The 21,026-nt window shown below is 48.7% G+C and overlaps 1 protein-coding gene across 1 annotated transcript; it reads left to right on the forward strand.

The window, feature by feature from the left end:
* The first annotated feature begins 2,208 nt into the window (after nucleotides 1-2,208).
* GTPBP4 (GTP binding protein 4) lies at nucleotides 2,209-20,959 on the forward strand. The gene is made up of 17 exons (XM_068559544.1): nucleotides 2,209-2,307; nucleotides 3,206-3,376; nucleotides 5,289-5,392; nucleotides 5,477-5,613; nucleotides 6,657-6,757; nucleotides 7,916-8,008; nucleotides 8,627-8,818; nucleotides 8,899-8,964; nucleotides 11,630-11,719; nucleotides 12,218-12,328; nucleotides 13,918-13,995; nucleotides 14,277-14,328; nucleotides 14,785-14,885; nucleotides 16,685-16,882; nucleotides 17,845-17,910; nucleotides 19,290-19,433; nucleotides 20,329-20,959. Exons 1-17 carry the CDS (start codon nucleotides 2,251-2,253, stop codon nucleotides 20,479-20,481), a joined length of 1,914 nt encoding a protein of 637 aa, XP_068415645.1. The 5' UTR covers nucleotides 2,209-2,250; the 3' UTR covers nucleotides 20,482-20,959.
* The last annotated feature ends 67 nt before the right edge of the window (nucleotides 20,960-21,026 follow it).

Raw genomic sequence — 21,026 nt, forward strand, 5'->3', positions numbered from 1 at the left:
ATTGTGTTTACGGGACAGCTGAAAAGATGCTGGTCCTCAGCAGAGCCTGGGGTCCTGTTTGCCACTTGGAGCATCCTTGGGGAGAAGCAAGCCTCTGGTCTTGGTTTAGTGCTGCACCACAAAGTTGTTGAGAATATTATTGATACTAAAAAGTAAAGCACTTTGTAAATGTTAAAGTCCTACGCAAATGTAAGAAATTGTTCAATTACTGCCTAGAGTTAAAAGCTAAAGAAAGGATAGTTGCTTGCCTGAAGCAAAGGATTGGTTGAACTTATCTAAATACTGTATTTTTTAAGGAGGAGGAACAGGCCATATAAGAGTGAGGGGAGGGGGAGAGGTTGAGGGACATGCAGGTGCCAGAGGAAGACAGAGGGGTGTGAGCACGGTTCCGTGCATCTCAGGAATGGTGCGCAGAGCTGTCTGGGGTTTAGCAAATGATTCTAGCAAATCCTAATTACCCCAGAGGCTTCCTTCAGAAGTGCCACAGAGACACAGGAGGCATGCTTCTCTAACCCATGACACAAAAACAGGTAGTACAGTTAATAACAGATGAGAGAATCGTGACTCAAAATTATTTTCGGTGTTGGAATTTGGGAGGTTTATGAGGCATTTTCACGTAAGAATGGGAGGACTTGTTAAAAAGATCTAAGAAGTCGAGATGCTTGAGAAGCAGAGCAGCTGCTGGTGGACAGCAGAGATGCTGGGCCAGGCCACCCAGGTTCAAGCCCCACTGCTGCCTGTTAGCTGTGACCAGGCTAGTTACCCCCGTGCTGTGCCTCGGTTTCCCCGTCCAGTCACAGGGTTGCTGTAGGGATGAAATGAGTTAATATGTGGGCTAGTCAATAGTGCTCCACACCTGGTCACACGCACGCAGGTACATTTTACCACGGTATGTGGTCCTGGGCTCCCTGAGGGAGTGGCCACCGTTAGGGGAGATTATGGTGGGGAGTGTTCCAGTGCCCCAGCCCCTTCGCCTTCTCAGTGCACTCCAGAGGGCACGTGCGGAGCCGGCTGCAGCCCCCGGCCCCTCCACCGTGGGGTTTCGCAGGTCTTGGGGGCCATCTCCTTCGGCCTGATCTCACCCGCGGCCTGTTTCACACTCCTGGCATCTCAGTGGGAGGGGGAGGGGCTGCCCTCCCGCACAGGGCGGTGAGGATGGACCGACCTGGAGTCTAATTTTCAGAAATGCTGCGTTGCCATATCTGGAATCGTGTAGGTGGACATTACACAATTGATTGGAAATGTCTGGTCCATTCAAGCATTCGGTGAGACCCCGGCAGGCAGAGCAAAGGGCGGGGGCAAAAGCTCCAGGTGGAGCTCGTTAGGCAGGTAAGTCAGCCAAGGTCAGGGGCGCGGAGAGACTAAGAGCCAGAGTCACAGACGCCACGGGGTAGAAGAGAAGGTCTTCTGAGAAGACGGGAAGCAGAGAAAATGATGACTGACAAAGGGCCTGCGGCTGAGGGCCCAGGTCAGGGGAAGGCTGGCAGGTCGGGCGGGGCCCAGGGCCCAGGGCCCGGGTCGCTGCCCGGGCCGGGGGTGGGGTCGCGAGCGCGGACTCCGGCCCGCAGGGAGACGGGCCCCTTCTCTGCAGACGATTCGGCCTCAACGGCGTTTATTTAATAAGATTTATCGCGCTCACAAATGGAGAGGCGGCGTGAGCGCGCAAAGCGCAGACCCTCGCGCCCCCCTACCTTCCGTCCACCCCGCCAGCGGCCGCGACGCACGGCCCCCAAGACTCCCCGATCCTGAGAGCCCAGAGCCCCTGGCCTCCTGAGATCCTGAGTTCCCCAGGCCCTTAGAGACCCCAGACTCCCCGAGGCCCCCGGAGCCTTCCGAGCCCCTCTGACCACCCGGACACCCCGAGGCTCCTAAGACTCCTGACCCGGGCCGGGAGGGGATCGCGGCCGGGCCCTGGAGCCGGTGACCGTCGCGGGGAGCACAGACCCCCAGGGAGGCCTCTCAGGACCCTCTCCTTTACGGGGCAGGGACTGAACCTCGAAACCGCTTCCCCCGCGCGGTCTTCCTCCCGCCCTCAGCGCGCCCTCAGCCCCACCCCCGGCCCCGTGACCCCTCCTCCGGCCGGGCGGGGGCGCTGTGCGACGCCGAGGCCGTGCGTGTGGGACGCAGGGAGCGCCCGGAAGTGACGCGCAGCTAGCGGAAGTCCCGTCCACCTCGACGGAAGTTCCTCCTACCCGCCGGCCCTCCCCCCTTCCCCCCGGCGGAAGTCAGAGCACCCGTCCCTCGTGGCTGATGGCAGGCATGGCGCACTACAACTTCAAGAAAATCACGGTGGTGCCGTCAGCCAAGGTAGGCGGCCCCGAGGGCTCTTCCGCCCACACTTTTCTCTGCCGGGTCGCAGGAATCGAGGGTCCGGTTTGTGACGCTGGGCTGAGAGGGGTCGCCTCCTCCGCCAGGCCCCCGTCTTAGACCATGTTCTCTCCAGATTAGGGCCCCCGGGTTAGGGGTCTCCCCAGAGGGTCGGGGTCCTTCCTCAGAGCTTAGGGCTGCCCGGGGTTAGGGTCCCTTCTCAGATGTTAGGGTCCTCCCTAAAGAAGAGGGGGAGAGTCAGGGCAAACTTTATGAAGTAGGTAGGTTTTGAACTGTCCCCAAAGGGTTCGTGGATTGTGCCAGATGGAAGAGGGGTCGCGGTCAGAGGCGAGACCGCGGCGTCCCTCCCGGAGCTAACAGTGTTGCCGGCACCTGTCTTCTTGGCTCGTTTGCACTGGGGAATTCATGCAAAAGTCTTTTGTATCCTCTGGTAGTCACCTTACATACCTTAGTCACCTTTCCTTAGGAAATAGTATATAGTGGGTTTTAGTTTTATCTGTTATTTTATGTACTTTCAAAGCCACAGATACGCAAACTGAAACAGTACGACTGTTTCTCATTAAAAAAATTTTTTTTTCTGGTTTATGCTTGAGTTGTCTGGCTACTTATATTTCAGAGGTTCTTAGGTATTTGGAAATGAGGATAACGTGAAGAAAGCGTAGGATAAAATTTATTTCTGCAGCCATTTGCTGAGTGTTTCTTAAAGGCCAGAAACTATAAAGATGAACAAGTTTTATATTGAAGATTTAGTTATAAAATGTGTTTGTAGTTTAAAATATATTGTATTGTTAAATATTAGTCTTTTAAGATGGTTTCAAATAAGTGGGTGAAAGTAGACGTTTTTGGTGTAACTGTGTCTTACTTTATTTAATTGCAGGACTTTATTGACTTGACATTGTCGAAGACTCAACGAAAGACTCCGACAGTTATCCATAAACATTATCAAATCCATCGCATTAGACATTTTTATATGAGGAAAGTCAAATTTACTCAGCAGAATTACCATGACAGACTCTCACAGATTCTGACGGATTTCCCCAAATTGGATGTAAGTGATTCTGGGAAACATAAGTGATTATGTAAATATGAGCCTTCAGACAGGGTTAAACCAGGTCTGTCTAGAGATAATGAAAGAAAGAGGAAATAATTGACTTGTGAAAGTTTACTCTGAGAGTTAGTGGCAAAACTGGGAACAGAGTACAGGTGTTTTGGGTCCTTAGTATCTTTTTTCCCCCAGTCAAACTCCATCTACGAGGGCCCAGAGCATGCCTCACTCGGGCTTTTTCTGTAACCTCTAGGCTTGTATGGGCCAACCCGAGCTCTGAAAGCTGTGGACTGAATTCAGAAGGCCGAGCTTCTGGCGGCTTGTGTGCTTTCTCTCTTCCCTCGTTCCAAGGCTCCCTTTCCTGTGGCCTCAAGTTGGGCCAGTGGCTTGAGTCCCAGCAGTGTTTGTGATGTTGTTGCTTCATCAGCTAATGACCGTCTGTGTAGTTTCTTCACGGGCAAGAAGCAGTCTCGTGGGGAGCCGCCTTCTGCATTGAGCCCCCAAAGTGGAGCTCTGCTGCGTAGAGCAGTTTGCTTGTGTGTTTAGCTGTAGGACGCAAGAGAGGACACTGCCTGTGGAGTCCCTGTGTGGGGCGACACGGTTGCAGGGTTGTTGAGGAGGTGATGGATGTGGGGTCAGCAGTACAGCATGAGAGCCTAAACGTGCCACTGCCCTACAACAGTCCCTGAAGGTGGGTTAAGGCAGTGAGAAGAGATTGGTTTATGTGACAGAAATTGCTGTTATAAAATTCCGGGACTTGATAGGTGCTCAATGACTACTGGCTGGATGAGGGTGTAGTTTCTTGGGAAAGTGGGGGTACTTCAGGAAGTACCTGGGGATAAAGAAGGCAGTAAGAGTGAGATGAAGACACCAGGAAACACCTGATGTGAGCAAACAGAAAATACTTTGATCTAATCAACACCAGATTTTTGTTGTTCTTTGTAAAAAAAATTTATCTTTTTTATCCTTGGTATCATTTTTTTTTTTTAATATACATTAGGGGTTCAAGTTTATGAACATTCTATTCCTGTTGGCTTTTTTTTTTTCAAACTAAAGTTATCTGAGAACAATTTTCGAGTAAAAGGTTGGAGTGGATTATCATTCATTAAACGATTGCTGTGTCTGTTCAGCAGTCATTTTTAAAGCCCCTATCTTGTCTAGTGGGGGGAAGAGGTAGTAAAACATGTGTGTCATATGGGTATGGAGACGAGGGAGGGCTGCTATCTGAGCCCTGAAGGAAGCGAGAGCCGTGCGCTACCTGGGGAATGAGCACTGAGGCACAGAAACAGCAAGTGCAAAGGCCCCGGGCTCCAGAGTGTGGTGTCTTTAGGGAACAGGAAGGTCCAGGAGGCGGGTCAGAGAGGGTGTGGGTGGGGCAAGGCAACTTGTGTAGCGGCCTTTGCAGTGGAGCCTGGGACCGGCCTCGCTGGCCTTGCTCTGACTGACTTTCGAAGGAGGACTGGTCTGTGGGGGTGAGAGCACTAGGTGGGGAGCACGGCTGCCAGGGCGCTGGTGGCTCCAGAGCTGAGGAGCTGAGAGCATCTGCCAAGAAGAGGAGCAGAGATGGGCGGATTGTGGGCTTAAGAGAATTTTAAAACTTTTTTAAAGTTTTGGGGCAATAATAGTGTAAGGTTGATGGGACAGGGAAGAATTTCTCCAGCTCAGTTCTTTAGTGGTGAGGGGCGGACTCTGGTGCTCAGATGGAGATGGGCCTGGCTGCCCTGCTGACTCCATTTTTCTCTGTGAACTAAACAGTCACTGAACAGGAGAGAGGACTGGGGAGAAGATCCTGGGGGGGTGAGGAAGAGTAAGAGGTGCGATTTGTTTCCCTAGGAAATTATTCTTCAGGTGTTATTCATATATTGGGAGGAGAAACTGCTGGAGCAAAATGACCACTTTGTTTTTCTTGTTATAGGATATTCATCCATTTTATGCTGATTTGATGAACATTCTGTATGACAAGGATCATTACAAGTTGGCTCTAGGACAAATAAATATTGCCAAAAATTTAGTGGACAAGTAAGGTATTTTCTTAATATAATATCTTTTAAGTTACTGTTAAAAGAGAGAAAACTCTTACACATTTCTTTTTATGTCTTTCAGCGTTGCTAAAGATTATGTGCGGCTTATGAAATATGGTGATTCTCTCTACCGCTGCAAGCAGCTGAAACGTGCGGCCCTTGGGCGAATGTGTACTATTATCAAAAGACAGAAGCAGAGTTTGGAATATTTGGAACAAGGTACTTGTTATGCATCAGCAAAAACAGGTTTTAGTGCATTCTGTTAACGTACTTGATCCTTGTCGAGAAGTTATTTTTAAAATGTTTATTTTTGTTTTATTTTAGAGATAAGAGGATCAAATTATTTTTCCCAGCCTAGCCTGTAAGAAATTCTAACAGGTTAGATATTACTGAAAAAGCAGCTAGCACTTAACATGCTTACACATTAGTAGCACTATTAAGAAAATTTACGTTTTTCAAGTGTAATAGGTAAGGCATGTACGTTATAAATCATGGGGAAGTAATAAAACATATAAAAATAAAGTAACCCATAGTTTTACCTGTTACTGACAACATGGTGCATTTCTTTGTAAAACATGGTAGCATCAAACTGCTACTCCAGTTTTATTACCTGGTAGTTTTTTTCAGTAGGATGATTTCTTAATTAATGTAGTAGGACTTTTATTGAAACAATTTTTTGCCTTTTTGCATGCATATATTTTTACAATTCAAGTGTTTTTAACTGATTTGGTTTTGGACCCCCCCCACCCCTCCCAGCATCTTGCAAATAATTTGTGACAAGATTGTAACACTGGGCTGCTTTAACAGTGCTTCCAGTGAGCCGTTAGGTCATCAGGGTGGCCCACTGGTGTCGCTGGAGCAGACGAGGCTCCTGAGGGTTTCTCATTACATGGAAGTAGCCTGCTGCCCAGCCAGGAAGTGATGGCACACACACTCGCTCGAAAATGCTCTTTCAAACATCGTCTCTCTTCCTCAGTTGTCTGGGTTGTGTGGTTTGGGCCCCATCTTGTACCTGTTGGATAGGAATCCATGCTGTCGGGCCTGGGAGCAGGATTCCTGGTACAGCCTGGATGCCCGGTGCCTCTGCAGCTGGTCCCTTCTTCGTTCATTCGTATTCTCTCTGTCACGTATATGATAAATGTTGGAGTGAGGGTAATGTGACCACAGTCCTGGAGTGCGCAGCTAAGTCGAGCAGATCTTCAGCTTTGAGTTTCTTAAGTTTTCTTATGAAATTAAGCACGTTTACTGTAAACTTCTCACAGTGCGTCAGCATCTGTCCCGTCTGCCGACCATTGACCCGAATACAAGGACCCTGCTTCTGTGTGGATACCCGAATGTTGGCAAGTCCAGCTTCATCAATAAGGTTGGTCCGCCTGACGGCACGGTGACCAAGGACCTGACTGCGTGGGGTGAGGGCGGCTGCAGTCAGTCCTCTAGTTAGCACTGCCCTGGGCCCAAAATATTGTTCCTCCCATCCTCGAGGATCGACCCTGAACCTGGATGGATATTGCAGTTATGGGGACCATTTTAGTTTTGAGTTTTGTGTGTGTCCTACGAATTTCTAAGGGATTTGAGATGTTTAAATACGTTTCTGTTAACACATGGACATGCGTGTCCCGGGAACAGTAGTGCCAGGGAGTCACTGTTGACCGTGCAGACCGTGCCTGTTGAACTGACCTTCCCGGGCTCCAGAGGTGTTTCTCAGGTGATATCACCCGGGTTGCTGTGTCAACTTGCCTGTAAACTTTGGTTTGTGTAGTGGGAAGTGGTTGCCCTTTACTTAGTGAGTTTATTATCAGAGCTAAAGGAACTGTTTAACGCAGCACCTTAGCTGAGCTCAGGGACCTGAATGGAGTAGAAACAGTGTTTAAAGTGTCAGCTCACAACCAGCAACAGCCCAGGTGCCAAAAAAACAATGGTTACATGTGGGGCTCTTTGCTACTAAGAACACTCCTGCAGATCTGTAGGTTTTTGTTTTGTCCACAAGTGGCACTGATACAGTGACAGCTGAGCTCTGCAGTGTCTCAGCCGACCTCTCCAGGGCTTGTGAGCCAGGCCTTGGGGGTGAGACGGGCCGCTTAATTAACTAACAGTAAGCAACAGCAGAAAATTCAGTCCTCAGTTTTGTGACCACATTTCCGGAGTTCAGGGACCCCACGTGGCTCACGGGCCTGTGTTGAGGTGCAGGTGTCGAGCGTTCCCATCATCACAGGAAGTTCTGCGGGGCGTCGCTGGGGCCAGGATGGGTGAGAGGAGGAGCTGGGTGGTGCCCTGCAGGTGCTGGGCCTTCCTTGCTCCCTGATGCCTGATTCATACTCCGCCTCTGCGGCCCGGGTCCTGAGGAAGAGGGGCCCGTCTGCCTGCTGAGGTGCTGGCTCCTGTCAGAGTTCAATCATGTGAGGTTGAATCGTGGGGGTTTTTTGTTTTTTTCCTACCGCAGCAGTTAGTCTCGATAACACGTAGGTGCCGCGTTTACTCTGTTGCAGAGGATACGCGGTACAGGACTTGTGGTTTGTTCCAGGTGACGAGAGCAGATGTGGACGTCCAGCCCTACGCCTTTACCACCAAGTCTCTGTTTGTTGGGCACATGGATTACAAGTATCTGCGCTGGCAGGTGAGAGCTGTCTAAGCTGGGACAGTCATGCTCTTGTTCCTGGAGTTTGATTCTGGGGATTCCCACAGACTAGTTAGTGTCTGCCCACGTCCCAGTGCACGCAGGGTCACAGGGAAGGCTGCAGGGTCACCGGGAATGTCTCTGTGGACAAGCTCCGGCAAGCTCAGGGGACGCGGCAGCTCCCGGCAAGCTCGGGACGCGGCAGCTCCCAGCAAGCCTTCTGCGCTCGGCTAATGGTGGTGCTTCTGATGGGCCGGTCATCAGAAACCATTTACAAGCGTGACGCAGTTGAATTTAATGTTATGAGAGGTGATGTCATTCCTAGCACGTGGGAGGGGTTATCCCTGTTTTCTGTGTCGTCGTCACTAATGGAAAGAGGGGTCCTTCTCAGGGTCGTTGGCAAGTTCGTTCTTCAGTGAGCTCTGCAGCCCCCTCCCCCGTTTTTCATACTTAATTTGTCCTTTTCCCCCACTGCCTTCTTTACCGTGGTCAGTTGGGAGCCCTGCATTTTCTTTACCAGCTTTGTCAGGGCTGGTCTGGGTTTGTGAGCGCCCTCGGCCTGTACTGGGCAAGCAGCTTGTGCAGACATGGGCTCTGGAGTAATGAGTCTGACCTTAGGTGGTGGATACTCCGGGGATCCTGGACCACCCTCTGGAGGATCGCAACACCATTGAGATGCAGGCCATCACGGCACTGGCTCACCTGCGAGCCGCGGTTCTCTACGTGATGGATTTGTCTGAGCAGTGTGGGCACGGACTCGGGGAGCAGCTGGAGCTCTTCCAGAACATAAGGCCGCTCTTTGTCAACAAGGTGAGTGTGGGGACCAATGTTTTAGTTTGTAACCTGCAGCGTGAAGGTAATAATTTTGTTATTTTTCTTTCTCATTCTAGCCTCTTATCATTGTAGCAAACAAATGTGACGTGAAGAGAATAGCTGAACTTTCTGAGGACGATCAGGTAAATCACCTTGATGTTTTCAATATTTCCTACTAATTCTGAATCTCGTCTTACACAATCAGAGTTGAAAAGGAATGTTAGCGATGCTAGTCTGGTTTTTGTTTTGCAGTGAGATAATATCCTCACTGATTGAGTCGACGTGACCTTAGGAAAGCCTGTTAATGGCAAACGGACCATGACGTTTCCTGGTTCCTGCTCTCTCAGAGGCTGTGGGGCCGGCCGTGCGTGTGGTCGGTACAGTAGCCTTCAGGAGACTGCTTGTTCGGAAGGGGCTGCCTCTCGTGTTGGGGCCTTAAAACGAGCAAAGCACCTCAAGGTTCGCCCCAGCTCCTTGGGCCTGGGCTGCCGGCTGCTCTGGAGCAGCGCCTGCAGCAGAGTGTGTCTAGTGGGAGGCATTTCTCGGGTGTTACTGGAGTACCTGCTGCACAGGTTCTGTGGGTGAACTCTGAGCGAGTGAGGGAAAAGGAGTGTCTGCAGACCTTCCAGAACCGTGACCCTGTTGTCTGCTGTAATTTTCCAAGTGGCAGGTAACGTCGTTAGCCCTAGGTTTTCAAGGTGTTTGACCCTGTATCCGTCCCCAGGAGGCATCTCTCAGGACAAATGCTTCGAGAAGCTCTGCGCTGGTCCAGTGGTTCTCTCTCGTGGCCCCACCAGCAGTGTTGGCGTTGCTTTTCGGTGGTAATGGATCATAAGTCAGGGCACACCCCAGGCCTCCGCAGTCAGACTCTGGGAGGCCCAGCAGCCCGGTTTGCAAGGCCCCGTTTGGTGGGAGAGACGCTGCGCTTGTCTGGCCTGAGGAGAGGGTCTCTAGGGAGGCTGTGCTCTTGTCTCTGGCTCTCTCTGGTGGTTTGGACACTTAACCCTTGGTGAGAACGTGGTGTGTTTAAATAGCCATTCTGGTGTCCCTGGGCACTGCCTTGTACTCTCTACGTTACTGATGATGTAAACACTGATGTCAGAGAATTCTCTTTTCTTTGAAAGGATCAGATACTCATTGGGTGATCTCAGTTTTTCAGGCTAAGAGCACTGGAGTGTGGAGGGGAGGGCAGGTCAGGAGTGATCGTTGTGCCGGAAGCTCAGCCCTTGGGGTTAGACGCTCCCAAGTCCTGCCCCCACTGCCAGCTGTGATGGAGCTTCAGTGGTGGGAACAGTTGCATCGCTGGGTTGGGAAGCAGGGTTGCGGGTGCTATGAACGCTGGTCAGCGCCGCGTGGGGCCTGCCGTGTGTCGGTCAGTGACTCTGATGTCTCTTGAGCTGCAGTGCAGGTTCTGCCCCGTCTTGCACGAGGCACATGGTGGCAGGTGCGGTGTCTTATGCAGGTCATGCTGGTAGGTGGTATGGTTGGTTGGTCTTTCCAGGGAGCGGGGGGAGCAGAACTCATTCCTGAGAAGCTTGACTGTCGTGAATTGGCCACCTGTGTCTGAGCGTTGTCACATGGTCAGGCCGGCAGCAAGGTGTCGGGTGGCATTCGTGGAGGCGCAAATGAAGTCCCTTGTCCTGGGGTCTTGGTGGTTCGTTCGTAGCTGGATTCGTACACGTTGCTGTATCATTTTCTAAGGAATTATCTTAGGCTGTGGAGGCCAGGTATTTTATAAAAAATAGCATTGAGAATATTCTCTATGAAAATCTGTATCTTAATTTTCTCAAGATTCTCTTCAGAAGGGTAGGTCTCACAGAATGTTCCAGAGAGCCTCTGGTTTGCTTGCTGTAGTTTGATTTGATCCTCCCCATAATGTACATTTTCTTTTCTTTTTTAAAAAAATTAATTTATTTTTGGCTGCGTTGGGTCCTCATTGCTGCGCGCGGGTTTTCTCTAGTTGTGGTGAGTCGGGGCTACTCTTCATTGCGGTGCGTGGGCTTCTGTTGCAGTGTCTTCTCTTGTCATGGAGCACGGGCTCTAGGTGCGCAGGCTTCAGTAGTTGTAGCATGCAGCCCCAGTAGTTGTGGCTCGCGGGCTCTAGAGTGCAGGCTCAGTAGCTGTGGCTCATGGGCTTAGTTGCTCCGCAGCATGTGGGATCTTCCCGGACCAGGGCTCGAACCCGTGTCCCCTGCATTGGCAGGCGGATTCTTAACCACTGCACTACCAGGGAAGTCCTGTATTTTCTTTTCTTTCTTTTTTTTTTTAAATTTATTTAATTTGTTTAGTTTTGGCTGCGTTGGATCTTCATTGCTGCGCACGGGCTTTCTCTAGTTGCGATGAGTGGGGGCTACTCTTCGTTGTGGTGTGTGGGCTTCCCACTGCGGTGGCTTCTCTTGTTGCGGAGCACAGGCTCTAGGCGCAAGGGCTTCAGTAGTTGTGGCACACGGGCTCAGTAATTGTGGCTCGCGAGCTCTAGAGCGCAGGCTCAGTAGCTGTGGCTCACGGGCTTAGTTGCTCCGCGGCATGCGGGATCTTCCCGGACCAGGGCTCGAACCCGCGTCCCCTACATTGGCAGGCAGATTCTTAACCACTGCACCACCAGGGAAGTCCCTGTATTTTCTTAATCACAGCTGAATTTAGGGAAAAATAAATAACTGTTTTGGGGAGATGTCCTTCAAAAGAGTTAAAAAACCACAGATGTGTTAATTATAATTAGCATTTATAGCACCCATTTGAGGAGAAGTAAGATTTGTTCATGGGGAACTGGGGATAAATGCAGCTCTCATTTGTCCTTTGTATTCCCAGAAAATATTTCTAGATCTTCAGGCTGAAGGGTTTTCTGTGGTGGAGACCAGCACCCTGACGGAGGAAGGGGTTATTAAAGTGAAGACAGAGGTCAGTGCTTCCTCACAAGCAGGGTTGATCCCTTTCCTTGACAGGAATGTTTCTCTCTGGGTGTTAACAACCCTGAGCACTAGTAGCTCCGCCTGAGAGATGAATCCTGGGGCCCCCACCCGCCCAGTGAACATGGGGGGATGTGAAGAGATGCTCACACTCCCAGCACAGGTCATTTTCACTTAGTCCTGCTGCCTCAGGGTTCTTCCTCGGGCTGGGCCTGACCCTGACCCGGGAAGGAAGAGAGAGGTCCCCTCCGCACCCGGCCCACCCTCCCCCGTCCAGAGCGTGAGGTCTGCCCCAGGGCAGTTACTTGGACCTTGGGGGTCCCAGCACTCAGCCATCAGATGCTGCCTCTGAGGGAAAAGCGTAGCAGGTTCCAAACCTGGGGACTGTCCTCTGGTTATGGGGGCTCTGGTTCCTGGTTCCTTCCAGAAGGCAACATGAGGCTGTGCCAGGTGCCCTGTGACCTGGTGCCACGTTTTCTCACCTTCTTAGGCTTGTGACAGGCTTTTGGCTCATCGAGTTGAAACCAAAATGAAAGGAAATAAAGTGAACGAGGTGCTGAACAGACTGCATTTGGCTGTTCCCAGCAGAAGAGATGACAAGGTAAAGCCGCCTGCGGAGGCCCTTGAGGCAGGGGGTTGCGTGGCTGGTGGGGACCCGCGCGCCTGCCTCCCCGGTAGTGGATTTCCCGGGTGTTCTCGCATCTTCCTCAGAATGAAGGTTATGCCATGTATGTCAGGAAGAATCGAAGCGGTGAGAGGAGGAGCATGAAGAGCCAGGTTAAACCTGCTCCCCCACCAGAGGCTGTTACTATAACTCTCAGCTTGTCTATTTGTCCAGAAACATTTTGGCATATAAGCTTTTTTTTAAAAACTTTAAACACGGGAATATATTTTCTTTCAAGTTTTTCATTTTCTTGCTATTAAAAACTAGTGCTCAAGGTTACGTTTTCATACATAGGTCTCTGTTTTTAATTGCAAATATATCTGTAGAGTGAATTTTAAGGCATGGCATCGAAAATGTCATTGTCCTCCAACAATGCCTTGCAGGTTTATACTCCTGAAGGTTTGAGAATGCACGCTTCCTGTTGTGTCAGTGTGACGGACTAAAGATGCTTCCATTGTTGTGATGAGTTTCTTTTCTTTTTTTTTTTTTTGCTGTGCTGCACAGCTTGTGGGATCTCAGTTCCCCGACCGGCGATTGAACCCAGGACCATGTCGGTGAAAGCCCAGAATCCTAACCACTAGGTCACCTGGGAATTCCCACTTTTTATTTATTTTAATGTTTCTTATGTATTTATTCATTCAACACTAATTTTTGGTAGCTAGTCTAGGCATTAACAATACAGGTAAAGATCACTGTCAGTGATGTTGTTAATGATTTTTATCATATTTGTTCTCAAAGAGTTACACCAGTTTTCAGTTTTTTTCCCCAAAGTAAAGTGGAAATTACATTATAAGAAGTGATATTTCTACACTGTAGTTTCAGGCAGTCACACTCAGTGATTATTCAACATGATTGTTTTCAGTTAGTGAACATCATGTGGAACAGGATGTGTATCTTGGTATTGACATACTTATTTGCTTTTTCACTTCTTTAGGTTATCTCTTACTGATTTGTAATTTCTATATTAAGGAAATCAGACTCCTGTATGTTGTGTAGATTTGTTTTCTTTTTGTCCAAGGTATTTTTTCTTCTGTATTCTGATGGTTCAATTTTTAAATTTTACCTTTTTTTTAATAGAAGTCTTCATTTAGTTGTGGTTTTATCTTGTTCATGGGAAGCAGGTGGTGGTCTTCACCCAGTTCATCGTTTATCTCAGGACTGATGGCTGGATGATGTGTCTTCCCATCGTATTCCCCTCTGTGCTTGGGCTTATGTCTGAATTTCTCATGTTCATTGATCTGCTTTATTTCTCCTGTATTGCTTTCTTCATCCATACTTTTTCTTGATTCTCTTACCGTTTGTTTTTTCTAAATAAACTTTAGAATCGGCTTACGGAGCCTTCCCAGCTTCCTTGCCCAGACTGGCCCTGCACCTTCCCCTCTCCCCCAGATCATCTTGGTTTTTAGTTGGTCTGGGTGTGGTTTTGTGTTTCCCATGCAGATGGAGAATTTGCTTGTAGTTTTTCATCTTTGTGTTTTGATTTAGCAAGGCATTTCATTTAGGTATTTCCACTCATGTCTTCTCAGGGGCGGCCCCCATTCATCCCTGAAGGAGTCGTGGCACGCAGAAAGAGAATGGAGCTCAGGGAGCCGAAGAGGAGGCGGGTAGGTGACGGGAGCGCCCATGGGCCTGCGCTGGAGAGCATGTGCAGGGCAGCGCTTTGGAGCATAAACCCCCTGGGGCCTGGACACCCTCCTGGGTGGAGGTGCCAGGTCCGCCAGTGGCAGAAACAGCTTTCCCACCAGAAATGGGCGCTGAGCCTCAGGTGCTGAAAGGATTGGCTCTTCGGTTGGAGAAGGGGTGATTCCACAGGGAAGGGAGGGGGCCCAGCAGTTCTGGTTCTGAAGGTCAAATAGCACTGATGAAAACTGTGTTTTCATTGCAGGAACGGGACATTGAGCTGGAAATGGGAGATGATTATATTCTGGATCTTCAAAGTAAGGGCTCAAATGTGATAGATGTTTTCAGATGCCAGTTGTGTGAAAAATGTGAAAGTGCATTAATGGGTGCAAGTCTTGCAGCATTTTGTTAATTTAATTTCTTGAAGGCGAGAGGTTGCATACTGCCAGGACTCTGAGATTTCTTCCTCCCAGGTAGTTTTCTGTGAGTGATCATTTCTGTAACTTTCCTAGCATGTAAGTGTTGGACCAGGCTGATATTGTTGATAATCTGTTGTTCATGCCTTTGGACACTTTGATCCTGAGGTACTGATGGGTCTTGGGATGTGCTTGGAGCAATCCTTTGGTCGAGCATGTTACATTGCTTACCTAGTGTTGAACACAAGTGCTCTGTTGTCTTCACAGGTGTAGGACTTGCGTAAGTGGTGGCTCGTTTGGGGCACATGGTAGTTGATGTTAAAAACAACTATAAACTTTTTGTTCTTTGACCTTTAGAGTACTGGGATATAATGAATTCATCTGAGAAACATGATAAGATACCTGAGATCTGGGAAGGCCATAACATAGCCGACTACATTGATCCTGACATCATGCAGGTTTGTGTCACTAGTTAAATTATTTGACTTTTATTCCTCTTTAACACGACCACCGAAAGACATGCACACCACTTTCCACTCACCTCTGTCCATGGCCCTCGTTCCTTCTACGCCCACCAAGACCCTGGGGCCCCTGCCTCCTGGGGCCCTGCACACGCAGCACCATGTCCCTGCACCGGGTGCTGGTGCAGACTCTCCCCTTCCTCCCAGACCACCTGCCCGAGCTCCTTGTGCTGGTCTCAGGGGCAGCCTCACTTCATAAGGGAGTCCCCGGGGCGTGGACACCCTCGTCGCCACCCCATGCGGGCCCCTGTGGCTGCAGGTGCTGCTTGCTCCCCGCCTGACTGCTTGTCTTCCCCAAGTTCTGCCCCGGCACACGCAGCTGCCTCCTGTTTCAGTCCTCTCCTTGTTTGCTGTTTCTTAATATATGAGTGTCCACAGCAAACAAAAACTTCTTAGACCCTGTGTTCTCCTTTAGTTGCTATCCTTTCTCTCCAGAGTCAAGTTTTTTTTTTTTTAAATGTGTTAAAGTGTACAGTTAAGTAGCATCTAGTACCTTCATGGTGTTGTGCAACCACCACCTCTGTGTAGTTCCAGAACCTTTTCATCGTCCCCAAAGTAACTCCCAGTACTCGATAAGTAATCACTTCCTAGTCTCCCCTCCCCCTAGCCTCAGACAACCGCAAATCTCTTTTCTGTCTCTCTAGATTTGCCTATTTTGTATATTTTATATAAATGGAGACTTACAATATGTTGATCTTATTCCACTTAGCATAATATTTTCAAGGTTTGCCCATGTTGTAGCATGTGCCAGAGCTTTCATTCCTTTTTATTGCTTAGTGATATTCTATTTTATATGTGTAGCACATTTTGTTTATCCATTCATCCGTTGATGGACATAGGGTTGTTTCCACCGTTTGGGTATTGTGATTAGTGCTACTATGAACATTGATGGATAAGTATTGAGTGCCCGTTTTCAACACTTTTGGGCAGATTCCTAGGAGTAGAGTTACTGGGTCATAAGATAATTTTATGTTTCACTTTTTGAGGAACTGCCAGCCAAGTTTTTAAAAAAAATATTTTATAAAATACTTGCAACTTATGTTCCTTGTTTCCCTTGTTATTCACTCCTCAGTTCTCAAATGGCATCCTTGATTTATATTTCATGTCTTAATCTCTTCAGTTGTGCCTCTTGCTTTGTCTCTTACTCTGTGACATCCTGTTTCCGTAGTCTGGGCTGAGATGGCCTGACCTGGCCTTCCCGTCCAACCTCCCTCCCTATGCCTTTTCACGCTAGTAGTGATGGGGGTACCTCTGACTCGGGTTCCTGTCGAGGTTTATTCGTTATATGTATTTAAAAATTTTATTAACTGTATGGCCAACGAGCTTGTGTTTGGGACAGCTTTGGGATGGATACACGGGCTGTCGTGGTCCAAGGCCAGTTCAGATTGATGTTCTCAGTTCTTCAAGAATGGAGGGTCTTTCATGTACCTGCTGGGAGCGAGGGGAACATTTTACATGTTTTAGCCTCAGAGGTGGGAGTGGTTGTTTCTAAAGAAGGAAAAGAAGTGGCACAGAATAGTCTGCGGCTGTCGGTTTAGTCTTTGTGCTCATCTCCGCACGGAGCCTGTTTGCGGGGAGGTGAGCCCTGGCACAGAGGGCGAGGCCCACGTGAGTCTGGACCCGTGTGTTCATCATACCCCGAAAGGCTTAGGGGAAACCTGGTTTCTGTAAAGATTGTTACACTTGCTTATGAGTTTTTCATTGTTGACTTTGTTTAATTATGACTTTTTTAAAAGAAATTGGAAGAGTTAGAAAAAGAAGAAGAGCTAAGAACAGCTGCTGGAGTGTATGACAGTGAATCTGAAACTGAAGATGAAGAAATGGTGGAAATCCAACAGCTGGCAAAACAGATTAGGGAAAAAAAGAAGTTGAAGATTCTGCAGTCTAGAGAGAAGGATACACAGGGACCCAGGATGCCTCGGACAGCCAAGAAGGCAAGTGTCGTGTCGTGTCCAAGAGCGTCACCTATTTCTTTGTGTATTGGAGTCTTGTATGGTCCATGCTAAACATGCTTCACTTTGTTTTGTTGGTATAAGTTGACTTTTGAGGTTGGGTGAGTGTTGATCTTTCATATTCTGAGTATTATACCCCTTCTTGGTGACTTTCACTGTTGGATTCAACCCCTTTGTAGCTGTACAAATGAAGATTGTGAGTTATGCATAAATTTCTAGATGTAAAGTCATCAATTAACACATTCTTTAATTCTTTATTAGGAGTCATCTTTTACAATTTACAGAAAAACTAACCCAATCTAACTTAGGGCCAAAGGTGATTTAACTGGGCCCTGTGACTGGTTAGGACGGGGAAGTTCACACTGAGGCACAAGTGGATCAGATGGTGTCAGGGTCCTTCCAGTTCTCAGGTCCGTCTTCTTAGCATCTTCCTCCTGCTCCGTGCTCTTGTCCGGAGGCACAGCTCCCCAGGGAAAGAGGATGGTGTGCGGGGCAGTTAGAGTGAGATGGGACAGGAGGGAAAATGTCAGATGCCAGGCACCTCTCCATGGAGGATATTCATGTGTTCGAAATACTGTTCCTGTGTGGTGGCGAATGACTGTCTCTTGACAGACGTGGCCATTGCTGTATCCCCACCATCGTGGGGCTCCGTGTGCTTGGGAGGAGGTGCTGGCCTCTGGGGTCTGCATGTGGGAATCCCCGGGGAGCTGAGCGGAATCCAGGGGCAACACGTACGTTGTCCTGCGCAGAAAAATTGCCCAGGAAATGTTAATTTTCATGTTATTTAATGAGTTGTCCAAAAACATACACATGAGCCCAAGTAAAAGAATTTCTAAAATAAGTGTATCATGGATCATTGTAAAAGGTACGGTTTCCCTTGAAATTTTTTTTAAACATTTTACCAAACTAATTTTGCTTAAAACAATGTCCGTTTCTGCCTTCAGGTTCAGCGGAAGGTTTTGGAGGATGAGATGCGCAGTCTCGGTGTCGACATGGACAACAAAGACAACGTGAGTGCAGACGGCCTCAGATCCGTGGGTGGGGCGGCGCCATCCTGGGAACCAGGGCAGGAGCGGGTTACAGAGGAGTTAGCACTGCCGGGGTTTGTACTGAGAATTATGTTGTTGTGTGCAGTTTTTAGGACTTGAGCTGCAGCTTTGATTTTGGTGACTGATGTCTTCACGTAGAGCTTCAGTTTAGACACCAGGTAAACGTGAGGTGGTCTTGAGTTTCTTGGCGTGAGAGGAACGTAGGCTGTAAATAGCTCAAAGCTGTTCCTTGGAGCCCAGAGGTTAGAAGGCATTTCAGATACCTTTTTCAGGATCCCAGTTTTTCTTGCTTGATGAATTACTCTGGAGAATGCACATCTTTGTGTGAAAGAACGTCTTCATGTTCTGGATTGTTTTCTCAAAACAGATTCCAAGAAGTGGAATTACCGAAACAAAAGGATGACATTGTGTTAGACTAATTCGGATTTTGATCAGCAGTGCGTGAGCTGCGTGAGCACCCCATCCTGCTCACATGGGGTGTTATTTTAATGTTCACATATGGCTTCTGACTTTGGATTGTTTATCAGGTGCTGGGCTCTAGGGTGCCTGCCTCTCACATCATTGTGTCATCTTATTTCAAAACAGTAACGTGAGCAGGCGCCACGGGCTGGGGTGCCAAGCTGCTGGCTTGCAGAGCTGGATCTCAGCACCCGCTAGGCTGAGCTTTCAGGCGGCCGTCACTGTGTTCAGGCGGATGATCCCGGAAGGGGGGCATGAAGGAGAGACAGCACTTTACATAAATTGTGCTGCTAACGTGGCTGAACAGGCAGCTCTAAGTAAAGTTTTTTAAATGGAGTTAAAATCAGCTCTGTAACTTAAAGCAGCTGTGAAAGTGAAAAAGAGTATTTGGGACTTCCCTGGTGGCACAGTGGTTAAGCATCCACCTGCCGATGCAGGGGACACAGGTTCGAGCCCTGGTCCAGGAAGATCCCTCATGCTGTGGAGCAACTAAGCCCGTGTGCCACAATTACTGAGCCTGCGCTCTAGAGCCCGCGAGCCACAACTACTGAAGCCCACGCGCCCAGAGCCTGTGCTCCGCGGCAAGAGAAGCCACCGTAATTGAAAAGCCCGCGCACCACAAGGAAGAGTAGCTCCCGCTCACGGCAACTAGAGAAAGCCTGTGCGCAGCCACAAAGACCCAATGCAGCCAAAAAAAAAAAAAAACTATTTGACCAATAATTAATGTGAAGTTAACTATGTGTATTTTAAATGTATTTAACTTATTTGACAATGGTTCTAAAAACCCCGCCATGTGCCTTCTCTCCTCGTTGGAATAACTTCATGTTTGTCACTAAGGCTGGGACCCTGAGGCACTGAAGTTTGCTTTCTGTGTGTTTCAGGCCCATTATATGGTCCAGGCCAGAAGGTCTCGGAGCGTCACAAGGAAAAGGAAGCGGGAAGACTCTGTCCCGCCCACGTCTGTGGCCCGGAGTCGCAGTTGCTCTCGGACCCCACGTGATGTCTCTGGTCTCCGCGACGTCAAGGTTAGTCCTTGCAAGGTGTAATTAATAAAATGGTAGCTTCTACTGTTGATCACACGAGGGCTCAGGGCAAACACTTGGAGCTGCAAGAACTGCGGGGGGGGAGATGGGGGAGTGGGCGTTGGCTGTGTGCTGCACCCCGAGAGGCGGGCTTGGGCCTGCCACAGCCGGGTGTCCCTGGACCTTTGCCCTCAGTGCATGTTGTTTCTTGTTGGGGTGGACAGAGCAGGGTGTGGTAATAGCACCACGGCCTGAGCCTCTGTCCTAGCCGCTCAGGGCTGTGCTAGGAAACGGTCCTGCTCAGAACCTGGACATGGGGCCTTCACCCACCGCAGGCCCATGTGGGGAGCCAGCCCAGAGAGAGCTGTTTGGGAGTCTTTTGGGAAAGACACTTTGGATGTATAGTCTCTTTTGCTGAAACTTCTTTTTTTTAAATAAACACGAAAATGGTTAGTTTTAGCATTTTGAAAATTCAGATGAGAAAGTTTGTGTATAAGCTTACAAGCAGTCTCCCTTTTGGGAGCCCGAGTTTCCCATTCCACCACGCCGTCTCCATCTGGTAGTCTGGATTTAACACTAGCATTGACACTTGTCAGTCGTGAGTAGTTTGATGGGCCGGAATCTCAGTGTCCCCGTGTGTCTGAGAGGAAGTCCAGGTCTGAGTGTATCTGGTCCCTGTAGGTACGAGACTTATCTGGGTAGTTTCCATCTTGCAGATACTGGTTGAGCTCCTGCAGGTACTGTGGTGGATCCATGGGAACATGGTATGAGTGAGACTCACCAGGGTTTCTCTTCACAGCACAGACCCGGACCGTTCAGACAGAGTGTTAACAGGTAATGGAAATTTGCTTGGAAATTAGGTTTTCCACAGCTGACGTGTTTTTCTTCTGCTTTATAGATGGTGAAGAAAGCCAAGACCATGATGAAGAACGCTCAGAAGAAGATGAATCGCTTGGGGAGGAAAGGGGAGGCAGACAGACATGTGTTTGACATGAAACCCAAGCACCTGCTCTCGGGAAAGAGGAAAGCTGGTAAAAAGGACAGGAGATAGTGTCCATCGCAGCTGAAGCGCTTTGGCTCGACTTCTTCTTGGTTTGGTTTTACAGAATTGGAGTTATGATCTGTAAACTGAACATGACAATGGAATAACTCAAGCACTTGTTGCTTTGCTGAAAGCTGTGGTTACCCGATAACTGTCCAGGTGTGGGGGATTTTTATTGCTGCATAATATATTACAGGTATTTTGAGCAGGCAGTGGTTTCTCATTTACGGAGTTTTGGTGGCTTCAGACTTGCAGGGCTGGAAGGATATATTTATGTGACTATGTTGTTTCTGATGGAGAAAAATCTTACTCTCTTGTGCAACAGGGAACTTTTGTTTCACTGCATGGGAAGAGTCCTTAGCTGGTGAAAGCTTACAGATGTCAGGATGCCAGGACTGTTATCTTCTAGTCCTTTTGTACAATGTACTGTTGTAGTCTGTCTTCAACTATTTTATCCAAAATAAACTTCCAAAAGAAAGCAGTTTTATTTAGTTGGTTTTGTTTTTGTTTTTTTAGTTACAGATCACTGTCAGTTTGGGCAGATGAAAAGGGAA

Source organism: Eschrichtius robustus, chromosome 1 (assembly GCF_028021215.1).
Source record: "Eschrichtius robustus isolate mEscRob2 chromosome 1, mEscRob2.pri, whole genome shotgun sequence".
Lineage (NCBI taxonomy): Eukaryota > Metazoa > Chordata > Mammalia > Artiodactyla > Eschrichtiidae > Eschrichtius > Eschrichtius robustus.